General features: G+C 34.6%; 1 protein-coding gene across 1 annotated transcript; it reads right to left on the bottom strand.

Moving 5' to 3' along the window:
* Positions 1 to 1422: 1422 nt before the first annotated feature.
* Positions 1423 to 21342, bottom strand: GALNT3 (polypeptide N-acetylgalactosaminyltransferase 3; the record flags this gene model as incomplete). Its single annotated transcript, XM_027865704.1, has 9 exons — positions 1423 to 2481; positions 3820 to 3972; positions 9458 to 9559; positions 9864 to 9995; positions 11826 to 12026; positions 16590 to 16707; positions 17291 to 17525; positions 18430 to 18579; positions 21141 to 21342. Coding segments are annotated over 9 exons (1416 nt in total), but the record flags the coding sequence as incomplete, so codon positions are not given.
* Positions 21343 to 22521: the final 1179 nt, after the last annotated feature.

The raw sequence follows: 22521 nt of genomic DNA, 5'->3' as shown, positions 1-22521 counted from the left end.
TAAAGCTAACTGGGAGTCTGCACCAAGTACAGCACTGATATGGTTAGCTCCAGGGAGCAGAAGGCCACAAGGCTACCTAAGGAGGGGCAAACTGGCTCACAACAGAAAAAAAGGGCAGATTACAACTTCCATGCAGAAAAGTATTATGACCAGGCCTATGAGTAGCCACTGGATTTCCAGCTCAAGAGAGAGAAAAAATGAAATCCAGTCTGAAAAAAATCTTTGTTGAAAGGTATGTCTCTCTGAGTAGGAGAGGGTGAAGTATATATTTAGAAATGAAGGAAATATAAAAACAAATTGTACGAATAATATTAAAAGACAATCAGTGAGTTCTAATACATTTTATATTAAAATACCTTGATCATAACTCTACATTAACTTAATCAGTGGCAAATAACATTTAGCATTCAAAAGATTGTTTTTGAAATCACACCTCAAAAATGAATGAATGTAATGAATAGTAATAGAAAGACTGACATTAGTAAGCACATTTTCAAGTCTTCTTTGATAAATGCTTGAAATAGGTTGAACATGTAGCAAGAATAATGTATAATAAATGGACAAATCAAGGATAATGGCAATGTTTAAAAAATTTTTTTTAATGTTTTCAAAAAACTACAAGGAACATCTTCTGTGTCAGTAAATACACATTTTATAAATTACCTATGTGCCAGGCACTGTGCTAAGTAATGAAAGTATATTAAGTGGACATGCATGAAGGATTAAAGGAGGATATGGACAAGAGTCATATAAAATGAGATTAGGATGAGTTATAATCCACAGTTGTGAGGAGAAAGAGTATGTTAATGAGATCACAGATCCACTGACATTTGCAATATTTTAAGGAACATTTTGAAGTATGCCTAAGGAACAAAAACAGTAACGTATTTAAGATAAGTTATTTAAGGAAGACAAGTACTTTAAGTGAGCATTTAACTTTTTTTCAAAAAACAAATATACATGTATCTATGTATATACCTATCACCTCAGAAGTGCTGTGGGCAGCAATAGTCATCACCATTTTTATATTCCTCTCCCCACTTTAAACCAATAAAGAAATTAAAGAGAGAAATTAAATTTCAGAGTTCATATAGAAACCAATTCTTCGAGAATCTATAATTGATTCTATATCTTTTTTTACCTTTTTGCTACACCTATCTTCCCCTACATCTGGATGAAATGTGAAACACTGCCACCCCCACCAACCCATCAAAAAATTCTAAATTTATCAAAATAAATATTTAAACTATAAAAGCTTAGCAAAATTTTTTAAAATTTTTATGCCCCCTTCCCTCTATCATTTTAAATATTTAATCCAGACAAGAAAATTCACAAAACGAAAGGAGTTATATTGAGGATTTCTTTATTGTGTTTTTCACCAGACAAAAAGAAATAAAACTTTTCTGATAAGAAAAACAGGCCATAAAAAGTACTTTTTTGTAATTGAACCAGTAGCAAATAAAATTTAGTGTTCAAAAGACTTGTGAATTTTGTATTTGAATTTAAATTTCACAAAGATACAAGATTAACAACTTATAGTAGAAAAAGAAGACATCAACATTAGAAAGCACCTTTTCCATAGAAAGTCATTTATGAAAAGTTTAAAAAAATGTTGCTTAAGGAAAACACACAGTAAAGTTATTTAAGAAAGGTCATTTAAGGAAGACATAAGTGCTTCAAGAGGAATGGGCACTGGGCTTGAAAACGGTAGTGTTAAAAATCTGCCAAGACTGAAATGCTAAAAATATTTCTCTACCACCTTATTCATTTAATATCATATTTAAGGAAACACTTGCCAGACAAGTGCACCAAAGGCAAAAATCTATTATCTGTATATTTAAATAAAAATATAAATCCTAGACCTATAAAATTTTCTGGTTTGCACACCATATATAAAGGTCAATACTTGACCTTCATTGATCAATTTCTAAGTCATTAAAAAAATACACTATCAAATCTATACTAACTCCCCAGAAACTTGGGGAAATATAATATCTTTAAGTTGGGAGTGTGCATTTATCTGTATGCATCTTTGTTTAAAGATATGACACACAAACACCACCTTATTCTGCAAATTAACTTTCAGCATACTGTAAACACCTCTTCCCTAAACCTGGACGTCTCCAAAAATAGTCTTTGGTATTACTAGCTATTATTGTGCTTTAAAACAGAACCTTAAGAGATTTCTGTAGCAGTCATACCACTTGCACATTTAAAGATATAAATAAGGAAAAATGCACTTGGAATAAGTTACAATTAGCTGCTTTTGCATAATTTTCCAAAACTACAGTGTATGCCTAGTCACAGTTTTATAAGAAAGTGTATCTCCTGTTTTAATTCCCTAATTCTAAGTAACACTTAATCCTGATGGACAAAATCCCACTGCTGGAATACATCTGATGGATTGCATGGCACCAAGCTTGGATGCTCTCCATTTCCCGTAAGACACATGTTTAGTGATGGATTGTATAGTAGTTGATCCTGAAGTGAAGATAAGAAGAGAGAGACTCAGTTTCATACTTATCAAATACCAAACAAATTTCAAATTCTTGTTTTGGCAAAACTTTGAACCTCACATTGCTTTCTAGATATGTCACCTAATTTGCTCTTTATAATGACAAAAACTTTTACAAATAGTTTTTGTAGCTTCTCAGCTATTTTACAGTTGTATCACTTTGATCACTACAATATCCTAAAACTTACATGAAGGTACTAGATTAAAGAATTTTAAAAACTCCTAGCTACTCTAGAACCAAATAATCAAAGAAATGTATCTGAAAGGAAAAATAGCATCAATTAAAGCTTGACTTTTAAAAACATCTTCTTACATTATCCCTGAAATAATGAATTTATTTTACACACGATTAAATGATTTAGACATTAAAGTTAGATTCTAACTTTATAGATAGCTTTAAAAAGGCACATTTAGCTACAAAGGAGAAATGACACTTATCACCAGGTTCATGAGTGTAGTAGGAATGGCACCTGTTTTAAGTAAAGTGGGATTGTTTCTCTTTTAAGAGGCAGGAAGGGTCATTCTCAGGATCATCAATGATCTGGCTTTCTTGTAGTTGGAGGACTAATAGATCCAGTGCAGTGCCTAGAAGGCCTAAGGAACTGATGTTGGAACATATAGCATAATTTGTCCTCGAGAATGTCTTTCTGACCAATGTGGCTGGCTGTCACGGTGATTAAGAAGGTGGTGAAGAACAGCATTTTATTAGTAACCTTTCTAACGTTAAGAATTGAATCCTTCTAATCATTCTAAGTAAATTTGCTTTTATTTCATTTTAAGATCCACAAAAGTGTCTCACTGCATTCTAACCTAGAATTTTAATAATTTTAAAAGGCCTGAGTTGAGCCTTGTCCAGAAAAATGAGAAAGTGTTAAGTAATTCAAATAATGAAGGCAAGAATGAGAAATTTCTTCTCTTTTATCTAAGAGAGAAAGAAACAAAAAGCATACATAAAGTAGCACAAGTACCAAAATATTGCTTTGAGGTGGAATAAGGTTTAAGGGATTAATAATAGAAAGAATTTACCAGAATATACCATGAAATCATGAAGTCTCATGAGTAATAACTTATGTAGATATTCATAGGAACTACAGTGAAATAGATGAGTACAAAAATTTTGTAAGCTTATCAGTGTAAAACAACCAAATATACTTGATGAGTATATACACCAGCATAATTGACATGGTAGAAAATTCTCAATGGGTATTATAAATGAAGTGACATTTCATATATTACTTTATTAAGTGTACAAATGTTTGCAGCCTAACAAAATTAATTACACAAAGGTATAAACTAACAAATACCTTTTGAATCTCCCATTTCTGTTCACCAACAGTAAGTGTTTTCTGACCTCTGTAGCTGCATGTCTTCAGCTGAACCGGGCCTTGAATAGCATGAAGACATAATTCCTGCTGGATGCTATGCCTAATTTCATGCTGCGCAGAGTATTCAAAATACTGTGGAGAAAAGAAGAATTCTATTAGATACTAAGTTGCCACATAAGAATGACGGTTCAATTGTAGAATAAAGTACTTCAAATAAAAATACACTGACATAAGCCTATTTCAAATCATCAGCTTATCTTATGACCAAGTAAGATGCCAGGGGATCTGGGTTCTCTCACTAACTAGCTAAACTAAATTTCCTTATATGTAATTTCTTAACACTTTAATATCTCAAATTTCTTAAGATATTTCTTAAGATCTCTTATATATGTTATATAGCTCTTATATGTTAAATTTCCTTATTTGTAAAACAACGGAGTTGTATTATATGACTTCTGGCATCACTTCCATTTGTCAGATTCTATGATCCTATTACTCCTTTTATTCTTCAACTACACAAATACTCCAATAAAATATGTAATTGAGAACAAATACAATTTATAAGAATATTTACATGATATTTTAAACAATTACATAACAAAAGAGGATATAAATCTAGATCAGTCTATGACCCAACTTAGATCCCTAGTCCGAGATTTAATATCTGGTTCATATTCTTTCAATAGTAAGATATGAGAAGGCTATCAAGAAAGTTGGAAGAGGGGGGCGGATCAGAACTCTGAAAACACAAGGACCCTCAGTGGAACACTAATGCCTACAAAACTACTGGATAGGTTGCAAGAAGCACACACATAGGATGTCATAAAACATGCCGTCTGCACTTTTTGTGGTAGCAAAGAACTTGCAAAAGTTGATGCCCACCCTTTAGGAAATGGCTAAAAATATTATGATACGGGAATGTAATAGAATATTGCTACGTTGTAACAATGATGAATCCAGAGAAACATGGAAAGTGAAGTAAACAGTCAAGGAATACACATTGACTACCAAAATGTAGATAGAACCACAAAATTTCAAAAAATGTATATTGCAAAATGACAAAGAACAAGCCTGGCCTTCCGAGAACAGACAGGAATATATCCTTTCCTGCTACTCTTTTGCAGACGTTGGGGGTGGGTGGTGTCCTAGGGCCGCGGAAAATCCCAGTGGATGCCGGGTTCTGATGCACTAATCAGTTTTGCTGATTTTTTTTTTTTTTTTGCTTTTCTTCCTCTTTAATATTCTTACTTTAAAAAGCCTTTATCTTAATAAATGTATTTTTCAAAATGCTGCTTTTTCAAGTAGTTCTGGTCTTTTTAATTTCCCTTCAGCTTCCACTTATTTGGTGAAGAACTTTTACATATTAATCATATTAACTTTTTAACTGATCAGGAAATCTTTATACTGAGGCAAAACTAGGATCACACAATCTTGAGCTGGAAGAGAGGCCCTTAGTGACCACTGAGTCTAACCCCCTCATTTCAAAGATAAGGAAAATAAAGATTAGGTGACTTGGCCAGGGTCACAAAGTTAGTAAGCATCTGAGTTAGGATTTAATTCCTTCCTGACTTTCAGCCCACACTCTTATCTACTATATCACGCTGCCTCTGAAAGGTTTAAAATACTTTGGTTATGTTTCTGAAAGAAGGATTTTTGGGGGGAGGGGTAGCACGACCTAGGTAGATGAAGAATCAATCCTGAAGCCAGAAAGATGTGGTGTCAAATCCTGACTCTTAAACTTATTAGCTCTGTGACCATGGACAGGTCATTTCAATGACCTAAGCAACTCCCTACAGGAATTTTTCTTAACTGGGGGTCTGTGAAAATTTTTTTCAATACTTTGAGAACTGTATTTCACTATAATTGACTTCAAAGCTTGCATTTTATTTTATGCATTTAAAAACACTACTCTGAAGACGAGTCCATAGGCTTCACCGGACTGCCAGAGGACCCATGATATAAAAAAGATTAAGAACCTGCTCTAACACCATAACTTACACATGAATTGTTAAGCTGCACTGTTAAAGGGGAGTTTTTACCCTAAATTCACCACAGAAATAAAAGTCACAGGTCTGGACCATGATGATCACTTAAAAGAAAAAAAAAGATAATGAGACATCTTTCATGCCTTAAGAATACAAATAAAATGCCTCTTTTTGGGAGTTCTGAGGAAGGCGAAATTTCTTCTGGGTGAGAAAAGAAAGGATTAGGGAAAGTGTCTTGAAGAATTTTGTATTTGAATTAGTTTAGGAGAGAAGGTAGGATGAGGCAAAGGGCATTCCAAGGTGGAAAGAACTGCATGAGTCAAAGCCAAGAGGCAGGAAAGCAGGGATCATGTTCTGGCAATAAGTAAATAATACAATCAGGGTGGCTAACAAATTAAAATTAAGGGAATTGTGGAGAAAATGTTTGACATTTTATAAAAAAAGAATGGTTTTTTATTAAACTTCTGAATCCCATGACCAATAAGATGTAGAATTAGACATTTCCTCTGAACCGTGTGATCTTTCAAACTACTCAAAAACAGAAACTGTGCATCAAAGACAAAGCAACTTTAGATGGGCATCAGGAACCCCAAAGAAAGTTAAAAAAACCAAACAAAATCCAAAAATGCATTAATTAATTCCTAACGTGCACTCTTTCTGAATGCATCCCCTCCCATAGCAGCAAGACTGCCCTAGCCAATCAGATTCATGGAATTACAACAAAACACAATCTTATACTACAGTCTTTCCACCTCCTCCCTCTTTCTAATGCCATTGAGCTCTAAGCACCAAACTACAGATATTTACTGAGGCCTCAAGACCACCATGGTAGTGTTCTGTGCTGCAAAATATCTCTACAGGAGAATGGAGGAACAGAGAGAAAAGGGCAAAACACATGTCTGGGCTTGAAATAGAGCTCAATCCTGCTCTCCAACAACCCCTGGCCTCACAGAGACAAACTCCAAATGACAGAAATTGCCCCAAGCTACAATATTATCAGTATGGCTATGCTCTGTATTGTTAGGCTAGAGAACTGAGGAACGGAAGGAACTGGACAGGACACCATGTTGAGGGCTGTGTGGCACTCTACTAATCTTGATAGAACAGGGCCCAGAATCAAGCTGGCTCGGTTCTTCCCCCCAAAAAAACACTTGGGCACAGTGACCTAGGCTGGTGAACCATAAATTGCCCAGTGCAAGAGGAGGCTGAGACACTTTTGAGATCCAGCCACCAAGGAAATCACTATCAGAAGTGAGGGAATCAAGAGAAAATAAGGGAAAAAACTCTTAAATTCCCAAAGATCTTGTGAGTAAGAAAATTCAAAGACCTTGAGCACAAGCAGATAAGTCAAAAGGGAAAACTTCAACAGCAGAAGGAAATATGACCTCCAGATAGGAGTTCAGACATCAATGAATAAATGCTGCAAAACAAAGGAAAAAGATTCAACACTTGATGAGATAGAGGACCCTGTGGATTTAGAGGAGAATATAGATTTTAAAAGAGGAATGAGACTTCTGAGAACAGATTTTATGGCCTGCACAGCAAAAATAATGGGCAGAATAGAAAAAACTTGAATCCGCGACATTAAGTCTCATCAAAGAAACAAAAAAGAGAATGAATGATCAGGAAGGCAAGTACATAGAAGTAAAGGACAGTAAGCAAAAAACATGACATTAAAAGAAAGTATGCTCTCTATTCAAGCAAACATATTGATATCAAAGATAGGATGTGTAGAGACCACTTAAGAAATATAGGTCTCTTAAAAGAACACGAGTCAAAAAACCTGGACAACCTAATGCTTTGGAGTAACATGGGAAAACTGCCCAGAACTTCTGAACATAGAAGTCAAAATGCCAATTGAAAGAATCCATAGACATTCCCCAGAAAAAAAAACAAACACAAGGCTACAAACTCAAGACACATAGTGGTTCAACTTAACAATTCCATTAAGACACAACAAATTCTATGAGCAATCAAGAAAAAGATTTTCAAATACAAAGGAAAGAAAATTGAATAACAAAATTATTCTGCACCTACCCACATAAACGAATGGAACAATGTATCCTGAAGAATAAAGGAGCTCAGGATGTACCCAAGGGTGACTTACCGTGAAAATCAGAGTTTAACCACAAATGAAAAGAGATGGACATTACCTAATAAAGAGGCAGTCAAAGCATTCTAAAAAGGATGATTTTTAACAGTGCAGCTCATTGTTAGTTCACACAAAAACCTAGTTTTAAACTACATTAACTATATCTTCTAAAATGAGAGTGCTAGGCCTGAAGTCAGGAAGACTCATCTTTCTGAGTTCAAATCTGGCCTCAGACACTTACTAGCTGTGTGACCCTGGGCAAGTCACTTGGCCCTGTTTGCCTTCGTTACCACATCTGTAGGAGCTGGAGAAGAAAATGACAAACCACTCCATATCTCTTCCAAGAAAACCCCAAATGCAATGACTGAACAGCAGCAACAATAGCAATAACAACATGAGGTGGGAAATGTAAGGTGAGAAGGCAATGTTAAGGCAATCACAGTTCTTGGTTTTTCATTCTTGGGCCCAACTCATCATTGGTTCTAATCATTTTCCTTAGTCTTTTCAAAACTGACCCCCTCTGGATTCACTGGTATCAGTATTAAGAGATTGGGGGGACCTAAGGTCCACTAGGTTAAGGAAAGTTAGAGAAGAGGAAAACTGGGTGGTGTTGAGGGGGAGAGAAAGAACTCATCTTCCTAAGTCTCACATTTTCAAGGCTTTATGCTTTTAACACCAGACATCACAAACATTTTCCTTGCATGCTCAAAGAGATAACACAATCCTGCCAACAATTGTTTTGTAAAGGTCAAGGAGAGAAAAATCTAGTGACTGCATTCTTACAAGGTTTTTCTGTCTTGATTTTCCTCAATAAATACAAGTTGACCAAATTTCTGGTTCTGACATTTTAGTTCTAATTGGTAGGAGGGTAGGAAAGGAGGAGTTAGTAACAATGCTGATGCTAATCAGAGAGCATCAAAGATAATGAATTTGAGAGCTGGGCTTTCCACTAATTTATAGGCTATAGATAACTCAGAGTAGAAATGTGAATGGGATGTTTCCTGCTGAAATAAGCTTTCACATAATAATAATGTTTTTCACAGGAATAATTTATAATGGTACCACTTAGGGATTAACCATAAATATTATATAATAGCATGGGGTCATCTACTTCAACACATGGTCTTTGTGTGTAATTTTCTACTAGTTTCATGCCAACAAGAATAACTTTAATAAGCCATTAATATTAAGGTATTTAATAAAGTGAATTACAATTTTAATAAAAATTGTATGAATTAAACTCAGTTATTTTCTCATTAGGTATTTCTGCTGGAAGGATATTATATAGATACAAGTTATATAGATACAAGCTGCTGCCATGGGTCAAAGAATAAATGTGTAAAACAGTATATTCCTTGCACCTTAAATATAAATTATCTAATTTTACAGAAATTCACGTATCCACAAAGTAGATAGTGCTTAAAGCAAAATGTGATCCTAAGCACAAAATATTAGGCTATAAGAAAAAGCAGAAATACTAAATTTACATTAATCTATACATGCTAACAAGTAGACTACATCATTTAATATGGTACTTTACCTGATTTCCCCCAAGACCATGACATGTATACATAATTAGTGGTTTGGCTCCTTGGTTGTTTTCTCCAACATCCAAACATGATTGGAGGCCTTTATTTTGTATCTGAAGGAAATTTTTTTTTCAAGTTAGTTATATTTAAAATTCAAGAAATTATTATTTATATACATGTTCAAGTAAGAGAAAAATCAATGTGAATGAATAAAATACAGGAGTGTTAGTTTAGAAAAATCTCATAAGTAACCTATCAACAAAGTTGACATTCTTGGACATCTATCATGTGGTCAACAAATTCTATTATTCAAATAAAATCATTATCAGTCACAAAAAAAAAAATCACAGAATCTCAGACTTGAAAGGGTGTCTTGGTACAATTAAGTAACCAATGAGGAAAAAAGAAGATACTTACGTATCCAGATATTACAGGGTTAAGATCTGGCACATATATTTCCGGATAAACATTGTTTAAATACCAAGTAAAATTTTTACATTGGAGACGGTGTTTTATTTCAAGTCTTTTTGAAATATCTCCAAAAGTTTTCTGAGGAAGATAAGAGAAATAATCAGAAGGTATAGAATATCTCATATAAATTCATATCTAATTTCAAAATTTCAAATCTTTTTTTGGGGGGGAGGAAGGATGTGTGCTCAAATTCAGGTCTCAAAAACTCTGGGCAACCAATGAGTTTCAGCTTAACTGCACCAATTGGTGTCTAGAAGATGACCTCTGTTTTCATAGAAGGTATCATCAATGCTGTTTCAGTGATTAGAAGTCATGACAGTACTTGTTCTACTACTTCTGATGTTGTTTGTCCTTCATTCTTGAAGAGGACCATGACATCAGGAAGGTGGTGCCATGACTTGCAAGTGAATTGGATTTAAGTGAGGGAGGGCTGTGCAAAGTCACCAGCCTCATGTTCTCCTAGATACAGTGGGAGACCTTGGCCTTTTTAAGCTAAGGTCTCTCCCAGGTCTCAGTTTGACTGAGGCAATGCCCATTCAATGATTAAGGCTAGATAAGAAATGAGGCAAAGAATGGTCTCTTTTACCTATTCCAAAAATCAAACAATAAAAAAAAAAAACTCTGAGGAGAAGACCCCCAGGGTTTCTGACCAAAACAGAAATAGCTATACTACTTCAGATATATACCTCATAAGTGACAGAACTTCTCCCACCCAAAGGTATTCACTAAACCTTTCAGAATATGAGATGGAAGGGATCTTTCTAGATCAACTGTCCAATCCTCTTCAATTAACAATCTGTGGAAGTGAATTGCCCAAAGTCAAATGATGGATAAGTGATAATGTCAGAACTTGAACCCAGATCTTTTGAGTCTAAATGAATTAAACCAGGAGTAGCCATAATTTACCAGGTTTATCTATGAAATAATTTTTTTTTGGTAAAATCAATGAAACTCACATCATTAGATATAAATAAAAACAGCACTTATAGACTGTGACTCTCTACTATTTCCAATTAAGAGTGTCAAAACAGTAGGATCAGAGGATAATCTCATTTAGAGGGCTCTATTTACTTATTTCAAATGATAATGAAGAAAAAAATTAAATTAAAGCTCATTACTCAAAGTATTTGTCTAACAGTTATGACTCCCTCCCCACCAAAAAAATCAAATAAAAAATAAGAAACATTACATTACAAAGATATCTCCAAGAAAAGCCAAGAACAATCATTTAATTTGCTAAACATTAAATCTTTTGTTGCATTTAAGAGTGAAGTGTGTAAGTGCAGCAATATAGTTAAGAATATTTTGTTCATATCTGTCTACTAGTCCCTAAGCTCCATGAGGCAAGGGCCCAGTCTCATACATTTTTATATCTCTACCAGTGCCTACAACAGTGCTGTGCACATAGTAAATGCTTAACTCTTTGATGAATTAAATTGAAACTATGGTGTCAAATTCAAAATATAAAGGCCTTGCCCCAAAATCTGAGGAACTTCTGAAGTGAAAGTATGTTGTTCTTGAATTTCTCACCAGGAAGTGGCTACTTAGCTATGTGCAATTCACCATATATGTCTATTAGTATGTGTGTGCCCTTTGCAGTTTGAGTAACAGGGTGAATGTGACTTTGACCTAAGAGAAAAGACAGTAACCTAGTGTCATAATGCTATAAATATGCTATATCCTTGCCACGTTACACTAACACTGATATACTGATCCTAGTCATTTTGCATAAAGAAAAAAAGACTAAAAACTAATCTCCTACTAAAATGAAAAGTTTCTTTTCTTTCTACAATTGAAACAATGCCTTTGACTGTTTTTTTTTTTAATCTTTATTTTATGGTTTCTAGTTAGGAAGATTTCAATAAGGAATCTATTATGTGCAACTTCGGGTTTTTGTTTATAACCTACCTGTTTAAAAATTTTTGCTGCTTCTGTGTTTCTTCGATAAAATATGTCTTTAAATTCATCCATCCAGACTTCTGCAAGACGAACTTGGTTACGAGCTATCACCTGAGTGCCTTTTGGAAACGAATGAGGGCTTTTGCTGCGAAAAACATGTCCAACAACAGAGCAAGGCATAATCTCCAACTGCCCACCACATTGCCATACCTGATAATTAATGATATTTTTGTATAAATTTACAGTATTTGGAAGATTTTAAATGTAAAATAAAAATCAAAGTGGTTTTCAACTTCATCTTTAAACATCTTGCCAAAAAGACAGATGGGGGAAAAAGACATCCCAACTTCACAAATAGAGTTATTCTCCTGAAATTTAATATCACTTTCTTAAATTCATTTGTACCACTTTTTACAAAACAACCCATCCTTCAGTGGCAACTAAATATACTTTTGTTTTGGAAGGCCATCCACCCTGAGCTCAATTATCTCTCCAGTTCCATATCTCAAAACTTCTCTACATCTTCATCACCTGTCCTCTCTCTTCCTTTGTTTCAGTTCCAGAGGATAAAGTTTTCCTTCTCTTTGCCAAGGCTAAGGGCTTTCCTGTGCCCTTAATCCCACCCCTTTACAACTCCACAAAGAACATGCCCCCTCAATCATTCCCTCTCTGTTATCTTCAATCTCTTCCCAACTACTGGGTCCTTCCTCAATTGCTGCCTATAAATATACTTTGGTCTCCTCCATATTAAGAAATACACACACACACACACACACACACACAAATCTTGCCATCCTTTCAAATTATTGTCTTCTGTCCTCCCTTACACTGCACTTGCCACATGCATTTCTTTACTGCAAACTCACTTGTCAACCCCTTGAAATCTGACTTCTAATCCCACCTTACTGAAACCACTGTCTCAAAGATTACCAATAATTCCAAATGTTGAATCCTATTTCCTATTGTGGCTTTATTCCCTTGACTTTTCTGATGGCCACTCCCTTTTTCTGGATTCTCTACGCTACCTTATATTATATAACCGGGCTGGTTCTTCTACCCATGCAAATTATCTTCAGCACATTTGCTACATCATGCTTAAGCTTTTCTAGCTTGGTTTTTGTTTGTTTGCTTTTTTTGCTTTTTGGTTAGGCAATCAAGTTAAGTGACTTGCCCAGGGTCACACAGCTAATATGTGTTATATGTCTGAGGTCGTTTTTGAACTCAGGTCCTCCTGAATCCAGGGCCTGTGCTCTATCCACTGCGCCACCTAGCTGCCCCAGCTTTTCTAGCTTGTAAGCATTATTACTCCCTAAGACTCTGTCCTGGGACCTTTCTTTCCTTTTTCTCCATACTCTCTTATTTGGTGATCTCATTCAATTCCTGGGATTCACAGATGATTACCAAATCTTTACATCCAGATTTAATCTATCCCCTAAACTCCAGCATATTAGATGATCATTGCCTGGAAATTTCAGGAGAATATCAAAACTCAACCGATCTAAACCCAAACACATCATTTTCCCATTAATAAGAGAAGGAGCAGAATTTAAGAATATCTCAAAGGACCAAACTGCATCAATTGACAATACAATTTTTTTTTAATCCATGAGGCAAAGAAAATAGAGATGGCAGGATGACATTTTTTATTTTAAAGCAAAATTATAATAATTTTTGTGTCAATTGATGTTCCTGGTCCTTCTCAAACCTGTCTCTTCTCCAAATTCCTTTTTTCTCTGGTGGGCAACATCATCCTCCCAGTCACCCCTGACTTTCCTCTCTCCTTCAAATCCATATCTAGTTGCTGCTCAAGTCTTTCCTTCCTATACACTCCCATTGCTACCACCCTGATCCCTTATCACCTGTTGTCTATTATAATATGGTCTCAATCTCTCCCCTTTCAGTTACTGCTTCACATAATTGCTAAAACAAGTCTTCCTAAAACACAGGCTTGAAAGTGTCACTTTGCCTAATCAGAAGCTTTTAGTAGTTTCCTGTTGTCCAGACAAGCATTTAAGACCCTCTATAATCTAGCTGCTACCTACACAGACTCAGCCTTGTTGCACATTACCCTCTCCTTCATGAATTCCACATTCCAATTAAACTAACCTACTAGCTGTTTCCTGAACTCAACATTCCATCATCTGTCTCTGTGTATTCACACAGTGGTTTCCCTATGACTGCAATTTATTATTCATTTTCACCTTTCAAAATATTTCTACAAAGATCAATTCAGATGCAATCTTCTCCATGAAGTCTTCTCTAATATCTTACCTGCCCCACTATGTTAGTATACTTTCCCACTTCAAATTTTCCCAGAGTCCTTCTTTAAAATTCTCTTTTGCCCCCTTCACTGCCTACCTTGTATTATATTTTGTATATGTACTTTGAGTGCCCCCAGTAGAATATAAGCAAGTTTTCTTCAGGGCAGGAATTATTTAATTTGTGTTCTTGTTTCCCCAGAACCTAGCTTAGAGCATTATATATAATTCATGTTTAACTCACAGAGCTACAATTCACATGTTTACAGTGAATGAACTAACATCAATATGAACATCTAACAACCTACAAAGCCATATGCCAGTAACCAAACATCACAGTATGTCAGAGTGAAAATCCTGACTCTATTTTGGATGTTTTATATAAAACCTCACAAAATTTAACTTCTACATTATTCTACTATGCATTCTCCTTTGTCAACAGGTGGCATTTGTACAGTGTTTTAAAGTCTGGAAAGTGCTTTACATCTATTCTCTTACTTGAATCTCAACAACTCTTGGGGGTAGATTCTACAGGTATAATCCCCATTTTTCAGTTGAAGAAACTGAACCTCAGAGAGATGAAATGACTTGTCCATGGTCACACAGCTAGTTAGTAACAAATCCAACACCCTAAACATTATACCACAGTATATCTAGCAGCAAGTTGAAGATCTACTTATATTCAATAAGTATACCAAGATAAAGGTCTTCTTTTGTGTTATACATCTAGCCACTGACACAACTCTCATGGTCATTATACATAAATGACATGGGCAAATGGAAGCATATACCAGTAATCTAAGTATAGGAAGACCCAGGTTCTACTCTGCTCTAGCAAGATGTCAGTTTTATATATTATTTAAAATCTCACAGCAACAACAAATTGTTATTTTTATTACCATAAGGAAGAGGAGCCAGGTATTATTTGTAAAAACAGTTATCTTTTAAGCTGAAAATTCTTAATATGTCCTTCTTCCAGTAACAAATGATTCAAGTGCGATTGTATCAATATTTTCTTCTTTAAATGTTTTTTTTAAAATAATTTTGTCTCCTTCAACTAAAGGCTCTCAATAACAAGCATCCTGAAATCTGGTTAGTTATAAATGTTTACAAGTGAACTTTAATCACAGAATCATATTATAAGGTTGTTATTCGCATTGATGTTAGTTCATTCGATATAAACATGTAAATTATAGCTCTGTGACATAAAAAGTAGTTCTAAAACGTCATAGTATGAGCAAAACGCTGTTTTTTTAAGCCTTTAAACTATAACTTTCCAATCTGATGTTATACTTCTAAGGTAGCTGATGGGTAAAATGGATAGAGTGCTGGGTCTGGAGTCTGAATCCTTGGATTCAAATCCAGCCTCAGACACTTACTAGGCTCTATGACTCCGGGCAAGCCACTATTTTTCTCAGTTTCTTCAAGTGTAAAACGGGGATAATAATAGTACCTACTTCACAGGGTTTTTGTGATGATCAAATGGTATTTCTAATAAGCATTTAGCACAGTACCTTGAACATAACAGGCATTATATAAATGCTTATTCCCTGCCCTTTCCTTCTAGTTATGAATATTTAATTGAACATTGCAAAATCTGATTACAATCTGATAGGTTAAATCCAGATGAAATATTAACTCAATGTTACTCATATGAATGTCTTCAATCTTTAAAAATATAAGAATAAGGAACTTAAGATTCATTATTGCCACTACATTGTATAATGCTTTGCCATTTACAAAGAGCATTTGTATTTCCTATATTTATAGTTCCTATTTGATCCATATAAGAATCTTGTGAGGCAGGTGGGGCATATCATTATCCCTCTTTTCAGGAAGCCCAGGCTTCCTGATCTGCAAAATATCTGCCGAAGGTCCTCTGGTTATAAATGTTAAAATGGAGACTTGAGCCCAGGTCTTCTACTGCTCTAAAGTATACTAACCTAAGGGGTGAAAACAAATCATGACAAACATTGAAAATAAATCTCATAAGAAGAAATTGTTCAACCAAAAGCATTAAGTGCTCCCTATGTGCCAGGCACTGTGCTAAGCAATGGATCAAATAAATATGAGTCATATGTGGGTGAGCATCCAAAGCTACTGCTTTGCTTCTTATATTAGAGTTAGTATTACACACTACATTCTACCCAGAAAACTGCTTCCTTTGTTCAAACAACTAAGTCCTATGACCTTTAAAATCTTACATAATCATTTTTCCATTCTGATTCCTTTGGCAATCAAATTATTTCCTGAAGCATAATGATTTGATTATATTTGTCTTAGCTATAAGTGCATTAATAGGTATTATTGCTCAAACACAGGGGCTTAACTCTATTCTCCTGTATTTCTACAGCATTAAATACATCAAATTATATCTTTAAAGGGAAGATTTTTCTTCCAAATTTTCTAGCACTTAAAATTTAAAGTGCATATAACACACACTTTATAATCCGTATCAATTGATTTTCACAAAGTAATCTAAATGCTTAATATAGTTAATCTCCAATAAACTTACTCTGAAAGACATTTCTATATTTTCTCCTCCCCAGATTTTCATTTCTTCATCATAAGTTCCAATATATTCAAAATATTCTTTTGATATAGAAAAAAGACCGCCCGCAAAAGTGGGTGTTCTGCAAAACAAAGTCATGGTGAAACTTAAAAACAAAACCAAAAACTAAAATAAAAAAAAGTTTTAAAAGAGCTAATGGAACCAAATAAAAGTTAAGAGAGCATTTTGTAAATGTCACTTCAAAATCAACTTTTGAAGAAAATAGTCAAAGATGCTATCTGCACTAGGCCCTTCACTAGACAAGTCATTCTCAGTGGCATGAAACATAAGGAAAAGGAAACACGATTTTCCTATTTCCCCAATATTTGATTTTAACTTCAATTACTTGCTACTTAGCATGAGTTGGATTAGCAGTGCTAAGCATTTGAGAGTCAGAAAACCTGGGTTTGAGTCCCAGGCATGCCATTTGCCAGAGGTATGACCTTTAGCAATCCACTTCACTTTTGGGGGCTTAAGTTTCTTCATTTGTAAAATGACTACATAACCATGTAACCAGGACTATATAACTCCATTCTTGCTCTAAATCTATAATCCTATGACCCTGTACATCAGGACTAACCCAAGTATAGCAAGTGCAAAAAAAATTTGTGGAGTAAATCAATCATGTTCATGTACATTTATTGACATAATATTTGGTTAATCACCTAATTGGATAGGTTTCATCTTTTCTTCTTTGCTTTTCATGATCAGGAAGAGATTCCCAGCCAAATGATAAACTCCAGTCAAAATTTCCACGGTTATGGTTATGTCCATATGGAGACGGTTTGCTGAATTCAAAAGTATTAAGATCTATTGTTGCAATATCTGGACTTACAACTGCCGTGTGGTTTTCAGCTATTCTTGACAACATAGGTTCTAACCAACCATAAAAGCACTCACCTGGAGGGAACAAAATTTTAATTACTTTAAAAAAGACACGAGTTTTTTTATTTAACAAAAAAAATAAGTATACTATAAAATTATTTACATTTTGGATGTTACTTTATACTTAAAATTGGCTGCCAATTTTTTTTAATTTTGCCTAATAAGCTCTTTCAAAGACAAAAAGCCTTAATGGAAATGCTCCAAGTTATTATTGACATTTAAAATGCACTGAATTCATAAACCCAAGAGATAAAATAAGTATCTAAAAAGCTGGGCAGGGAGGAAGAGGTGCACTCAAAACATTCATAGTAATGATTGATAATAGTAAAAGGGTAAAGAAAGCAAAAAACACATGCTCCTAGAAGAGATAATAGAGAATAAAGCTGGACAAAAGCAATTTGGCCCAAAGATTGTTGATGATGGCTATTATAAAAAAAAACAAAAACTAGTAAGTAGTTTATATTTTCCATAGCATTGATAGATTAAGGGTAGAGATTAACAACACAAATCTAGCATCATATAAAGGCATTTCAAAGAAAAGTTCCTTTGAAGGCTTTGTAAATCTTAAAAATAATAGAAACATAGGATTGATCATCTTCTGAAGATTGTGCATCTAAAAATGAAAGCTCACTAGGAGAAATGTTAAGACTAGCTATTGTTGGATAGCAGCAGGTTCAAACAGTACAGAGAACAGAGCTCCATGTGACAGAGTGGTAGCTCACATCCTTAGCTAGGCTCGGGTGCAAGTTGTCAAGATTGTCACCTTCACTGAGGAAGAGCTGGTCCTGAAGAAGAGTCAACAAGACCAGTCAGTATCCCTGAAAGGCCAAAGTTAAGCAATTTTTGGAAAAAGGATATGAATAAAAAATAGATTTTCTTTAAATCTGGAATGTTAAGAGACTTAATTTCAGATACTTACAGTGGGAATCCAAAAAGGTGAGTGTTTCAGCAGTTGCTACTGATGCTCCTAACAACCGGGCATTGATCAGACCTTGTCTTTCTTTTTGTCGGACAACTTTTACTATTTGAAATTGCTTAACATATTCATCTAGTTTATCATGCAAATATTCTGTAAGAAAAACATTCTAGTTTAAGAATTTATTTTCATATTCAACACCTACAAGTAAAATATACAAAATAACAAACACAATTTCAAAAATACAAATATACCAAATAAAAACAAAAACAATGCAAAATAATCAAACAAAAATAGTGCTGAGACATTGCTTTAGTAACCAGTTGTATAAAGTCCTTCAAATCAAGAAAAAATTAATGTTTTAATCCTAATTTAACTCTTCATAGCTGAATAAAAATCAACTTTCTCAAATACTCTAAGCTATGACTTGTACCACACAAAATACTTGCAACACATAAAATACTTATCTTCTACCTTTCATATAGATTAGTGACTTTAAAGGTTTTAGAAAAAAAATGAGAGGGGATAGGAATTAGATGAATGGCTGTCAAGTGGGGCCAGAAGAAAGTATTTAGAAGTTAAGAGATTTTACTGAGTGTCAAATGAAACACATTTGGACTTGAAGCAAATTCTAATAAATCTTTTAAAAACTGAGGTGAAAATAGGAGTCTTAGAGAAAAAAGGATGAATATAGAATCTAGAATAACCTTGTGGCTTTCCCAACTTGATGAAGGAATCAGATGCAACTATCTGGGAATACAGCCTCCCAGAAAGTAACTACCTACATGTGTTGTCAGAAGACTTATTAATACCCAACTACCTACTTACTAAGTCTAAGAGCCTTGCAAAATTGAAAGTTTCCAAGATATAACTAGCATGAAAGCATATGTTAATTAAGATCAAGGAAATATGTAGCAATATGCCTATCATAGAAACTTGTAATTCCAAACTAAGTGAGATGTCTACTGGATAAAAACTGGGACAAGCAAGTAAAGGGAAAAACCAATAAGTCAATCAAATATGGTCACTATTTATAAACATTTGCCTATTTGCTCAAATATAGTTAACTCTTGGTTACTTATGAATGCTACATGTGACCTTCTTCCTATCCTAGTTCTTAGTTTTCACAAATGCCTCAATGAGATATGAAAATATGAAGGCAAATGCATATTCAAATATGTATAGATGCATTAAATATATTGTTTATTCTATCACTCATTAGAAAGGACAACAAAGTTGACTGCTTCAAACATGAAGGAGATGGGATTCTAAATCAACTGAGTAGAAAAGTAAGCCTATGTAAACTATTCCCTGAACACATTAGAACTAGTTACCAGAAATAAAATTGGAAATAAAAATTGACAAGAAAACACAAACATAGGTGTGTTCTGCTTTAACAAAGTAAGAATTTACAAATAGATATATTACAGGCTTTTGAAGGTGTATTCTTCTTTTTATTTATTCATTTATTTTGGGAGAGGATGGGATTCCCTATATCACTCAGGCTGGAAGTGCAATAGCCACTTATAGGCCTGATCCCACTATTGAATGGCACCAGGAGCTTTGACTTGCTATGTTTCTGACCTGAGCTAGTTGCCCCCTCCTTAGGCAGTCTGATCCCTGCCCTCCCTGATCCTTCTCTCCGCCCCCCACCCCTCCCCACACCCCAAGGCCTTGCTATGTGATGCTGGCCTTGTTGCAATCAGCAGCTTAGCCCTACTACTGCAGCTCAGAACTCCCTAACTTGAACGATCTAACAGTATCAGTCTCCTTAGCATCAGTAATTACAGGCATCTGCCACTACTTTTTGATATTTTTTTTAAAAAAGGAAGCACAGTGGGTTTCCTTTCACAAAAGCACCCCCTCTCCAATGTTTTTAAAAAAAATCAGAATTAGAAAATTTAGATTTCAATGCAACACAGCAGTTCATGTTAATCACACTCTCCTCTAAATCTAGAGTCAACACTATTCATTTGGTTATTTACAATGTCTTCTTTGTCGTATATTACTATTAAACTCATATTATCCTTTCATTTTATTTATTTATGTATTTGTTCTTTCATTTTAACATGCTTATATCTCATCTCCCCAACTAGATTACAAAATCAAGCAGAGAGCAGGGACAGTATCATATACTTCTTTTCCAGCACCCAGCAGTTACTACACTGAACATGTCTTCAATAGATAATTTAGGATTGTAAGATTTTTAGAATTGGAAAGGCTTTCAGAGATCATTTAATCTGGTAGGTTTTTTTTTTTAAACATTTGAAGAAGCTGTGAAAGGCAGAGACCTAAAGGTCTCCTAAAGGTTCCTGAGGTCATAAAGGTGGATGAACTGCATAATAATTTAGATGCCTATAATTTAGACAAAAGGTTAGGCTACCCTCCAAAACTATTTACTTCCACAGGGACCATTTAGAAACCTGGAGAGAAGGTAATAATCCCTAAAATTGATTTTTTCAAAATAACTCATTCTAGTTAAATAATCCTGAAGTGATGAGGAAAGGTGCCTTTTACAATTTTTCTTCAGCCCTCAAAAAATACTCATATGTTCATTCCCATTGATCTCAACTTTCCATCAACACAGGTCATCCAAAGAGGGATGGCACATCTCTGAGAAGGTAGACTGATAGGTGGATAACTATTCCTAAATAGATTTTAGCCAACCCCACACAATCTTATAAAGGATAATTTAATTGCATTTTTTTTCTTACCATCCTCACTGGCATCATCTACCAAAATGATTTCTTTCAGTAGTATGGCTGGTGAAGAATAGAGTACACTGTGGACTGTTCTGAACAGAGTAGACCATGCTTCATTGTGAAAAATTATTATGACACTTGTGGTAGGCAAAGGAGGACAGCGTTTAAATTTTTGCTCAATACATCTGGAAGTTAAAAAATAGTCAGTTACAGATTTCACACATTATCTCAGATCTAACATTACTTACAGCAACATTAGTTTTTTTTTCTTTTATAAACCTCTCTGAGGACTGCAGTTATAGGTGCTATTTTATTATATTTGCTATAATGCAAACAGATCAATAAAAAATTCTTTTAGAAAGGATTTTGCCCAAGAAGACACTAAATCCACAAAAAGGCAACTGTCAACAGTGTACTAGGTACGTACAAAGTAATAAAGCACAGTACTGTAGCTTCAGTTAGCATAACAATTACACGTCTAATATATTTCTTATACTAGAAACAATCTACAGATATAATCTGAATAATATTCTTTCCCTCAAAACAACCTGATTCTCTCCTTCCATTTAACCTGTAAATGTATAACATATTGTTAAACACTTTATTCAATTAAATTCTCAGAATATTCACACAAAAAATTAGTTAAATTTTATTTTGTAAGCTAAGTTGACACAAATAAAATTACTCACCTTATCCTCTAGTAAAAGAGAAAAAAGCTGATTTTCTCAAAATGTTATCATATCAAAAAATACTAATCCAAAACAAAATAATACTCAACAAATCAGATTACCACAGCGTACTTCAGCGTTTGAAGGGACCTCAGAAAGAAATCATCTAACTATTGACCTAGAACAGGGATCCCCTCTACAACATATCTGATAAATGGTCCACAATAAATTCTATCCATGATTCCCAAATCTGCATATCCAGCCTTCATTTCTCTCCTAAGTTCCAGTTCTCTACCTCCAAATACCTATGGGACATTTCTACCTGGATGTTTCGTGGGTATGTCAAATTCAACATATCCAAAACAAAATTCATCTCTCTTATTCCCTACCCCATTCTCTACCTAACTTCTCCATTCATTTGGTGGCATCACCATTCTTTTAATCACCCAGGCAACCTAGGAGTCACCCTCAACTTTTCACTAACCCTCACTTTCTATGTCCAATCAATTGCCAAATTTGTCAAGTACCCCATCATCAATATCTCTCACTTCTGTCTCCTTCTGGATCCCCCCCATCAAAATATAGACACATACCCTAACTCCTTTTGCCCAGAAAGAACCTAATTGCTATCCATGCACCCCCTCAGTCTTATAATACATATTGTTGCCAAACTTATGTCTAAAATTCAAGTGTGACCACACTAATCCCTGCTCAGAAAGCTTCAA

The sequence above is a fragment of the Vombatus ursinus genome, unplaced genomic scaffold (genome assembly GCF_900497805.2).
Source record: "Vombatus ursinus unplaced genomic scaffold, bare-nosed wombat genome assembly UNPS02014779.1, whole genome shotgun sequence".
Taxonomy (NCBI): domain Eukaryota; kingdom Metazoa; phylum Chordata; class Mammalia; order Diprotodontia; family Vombatidae; genus Vombatus; species Vombatus ursinus.
Note: the sequence above shows the minus strand (reverse complement) of the source record. Positions and strands in the feature narration are given on the sequence as shown.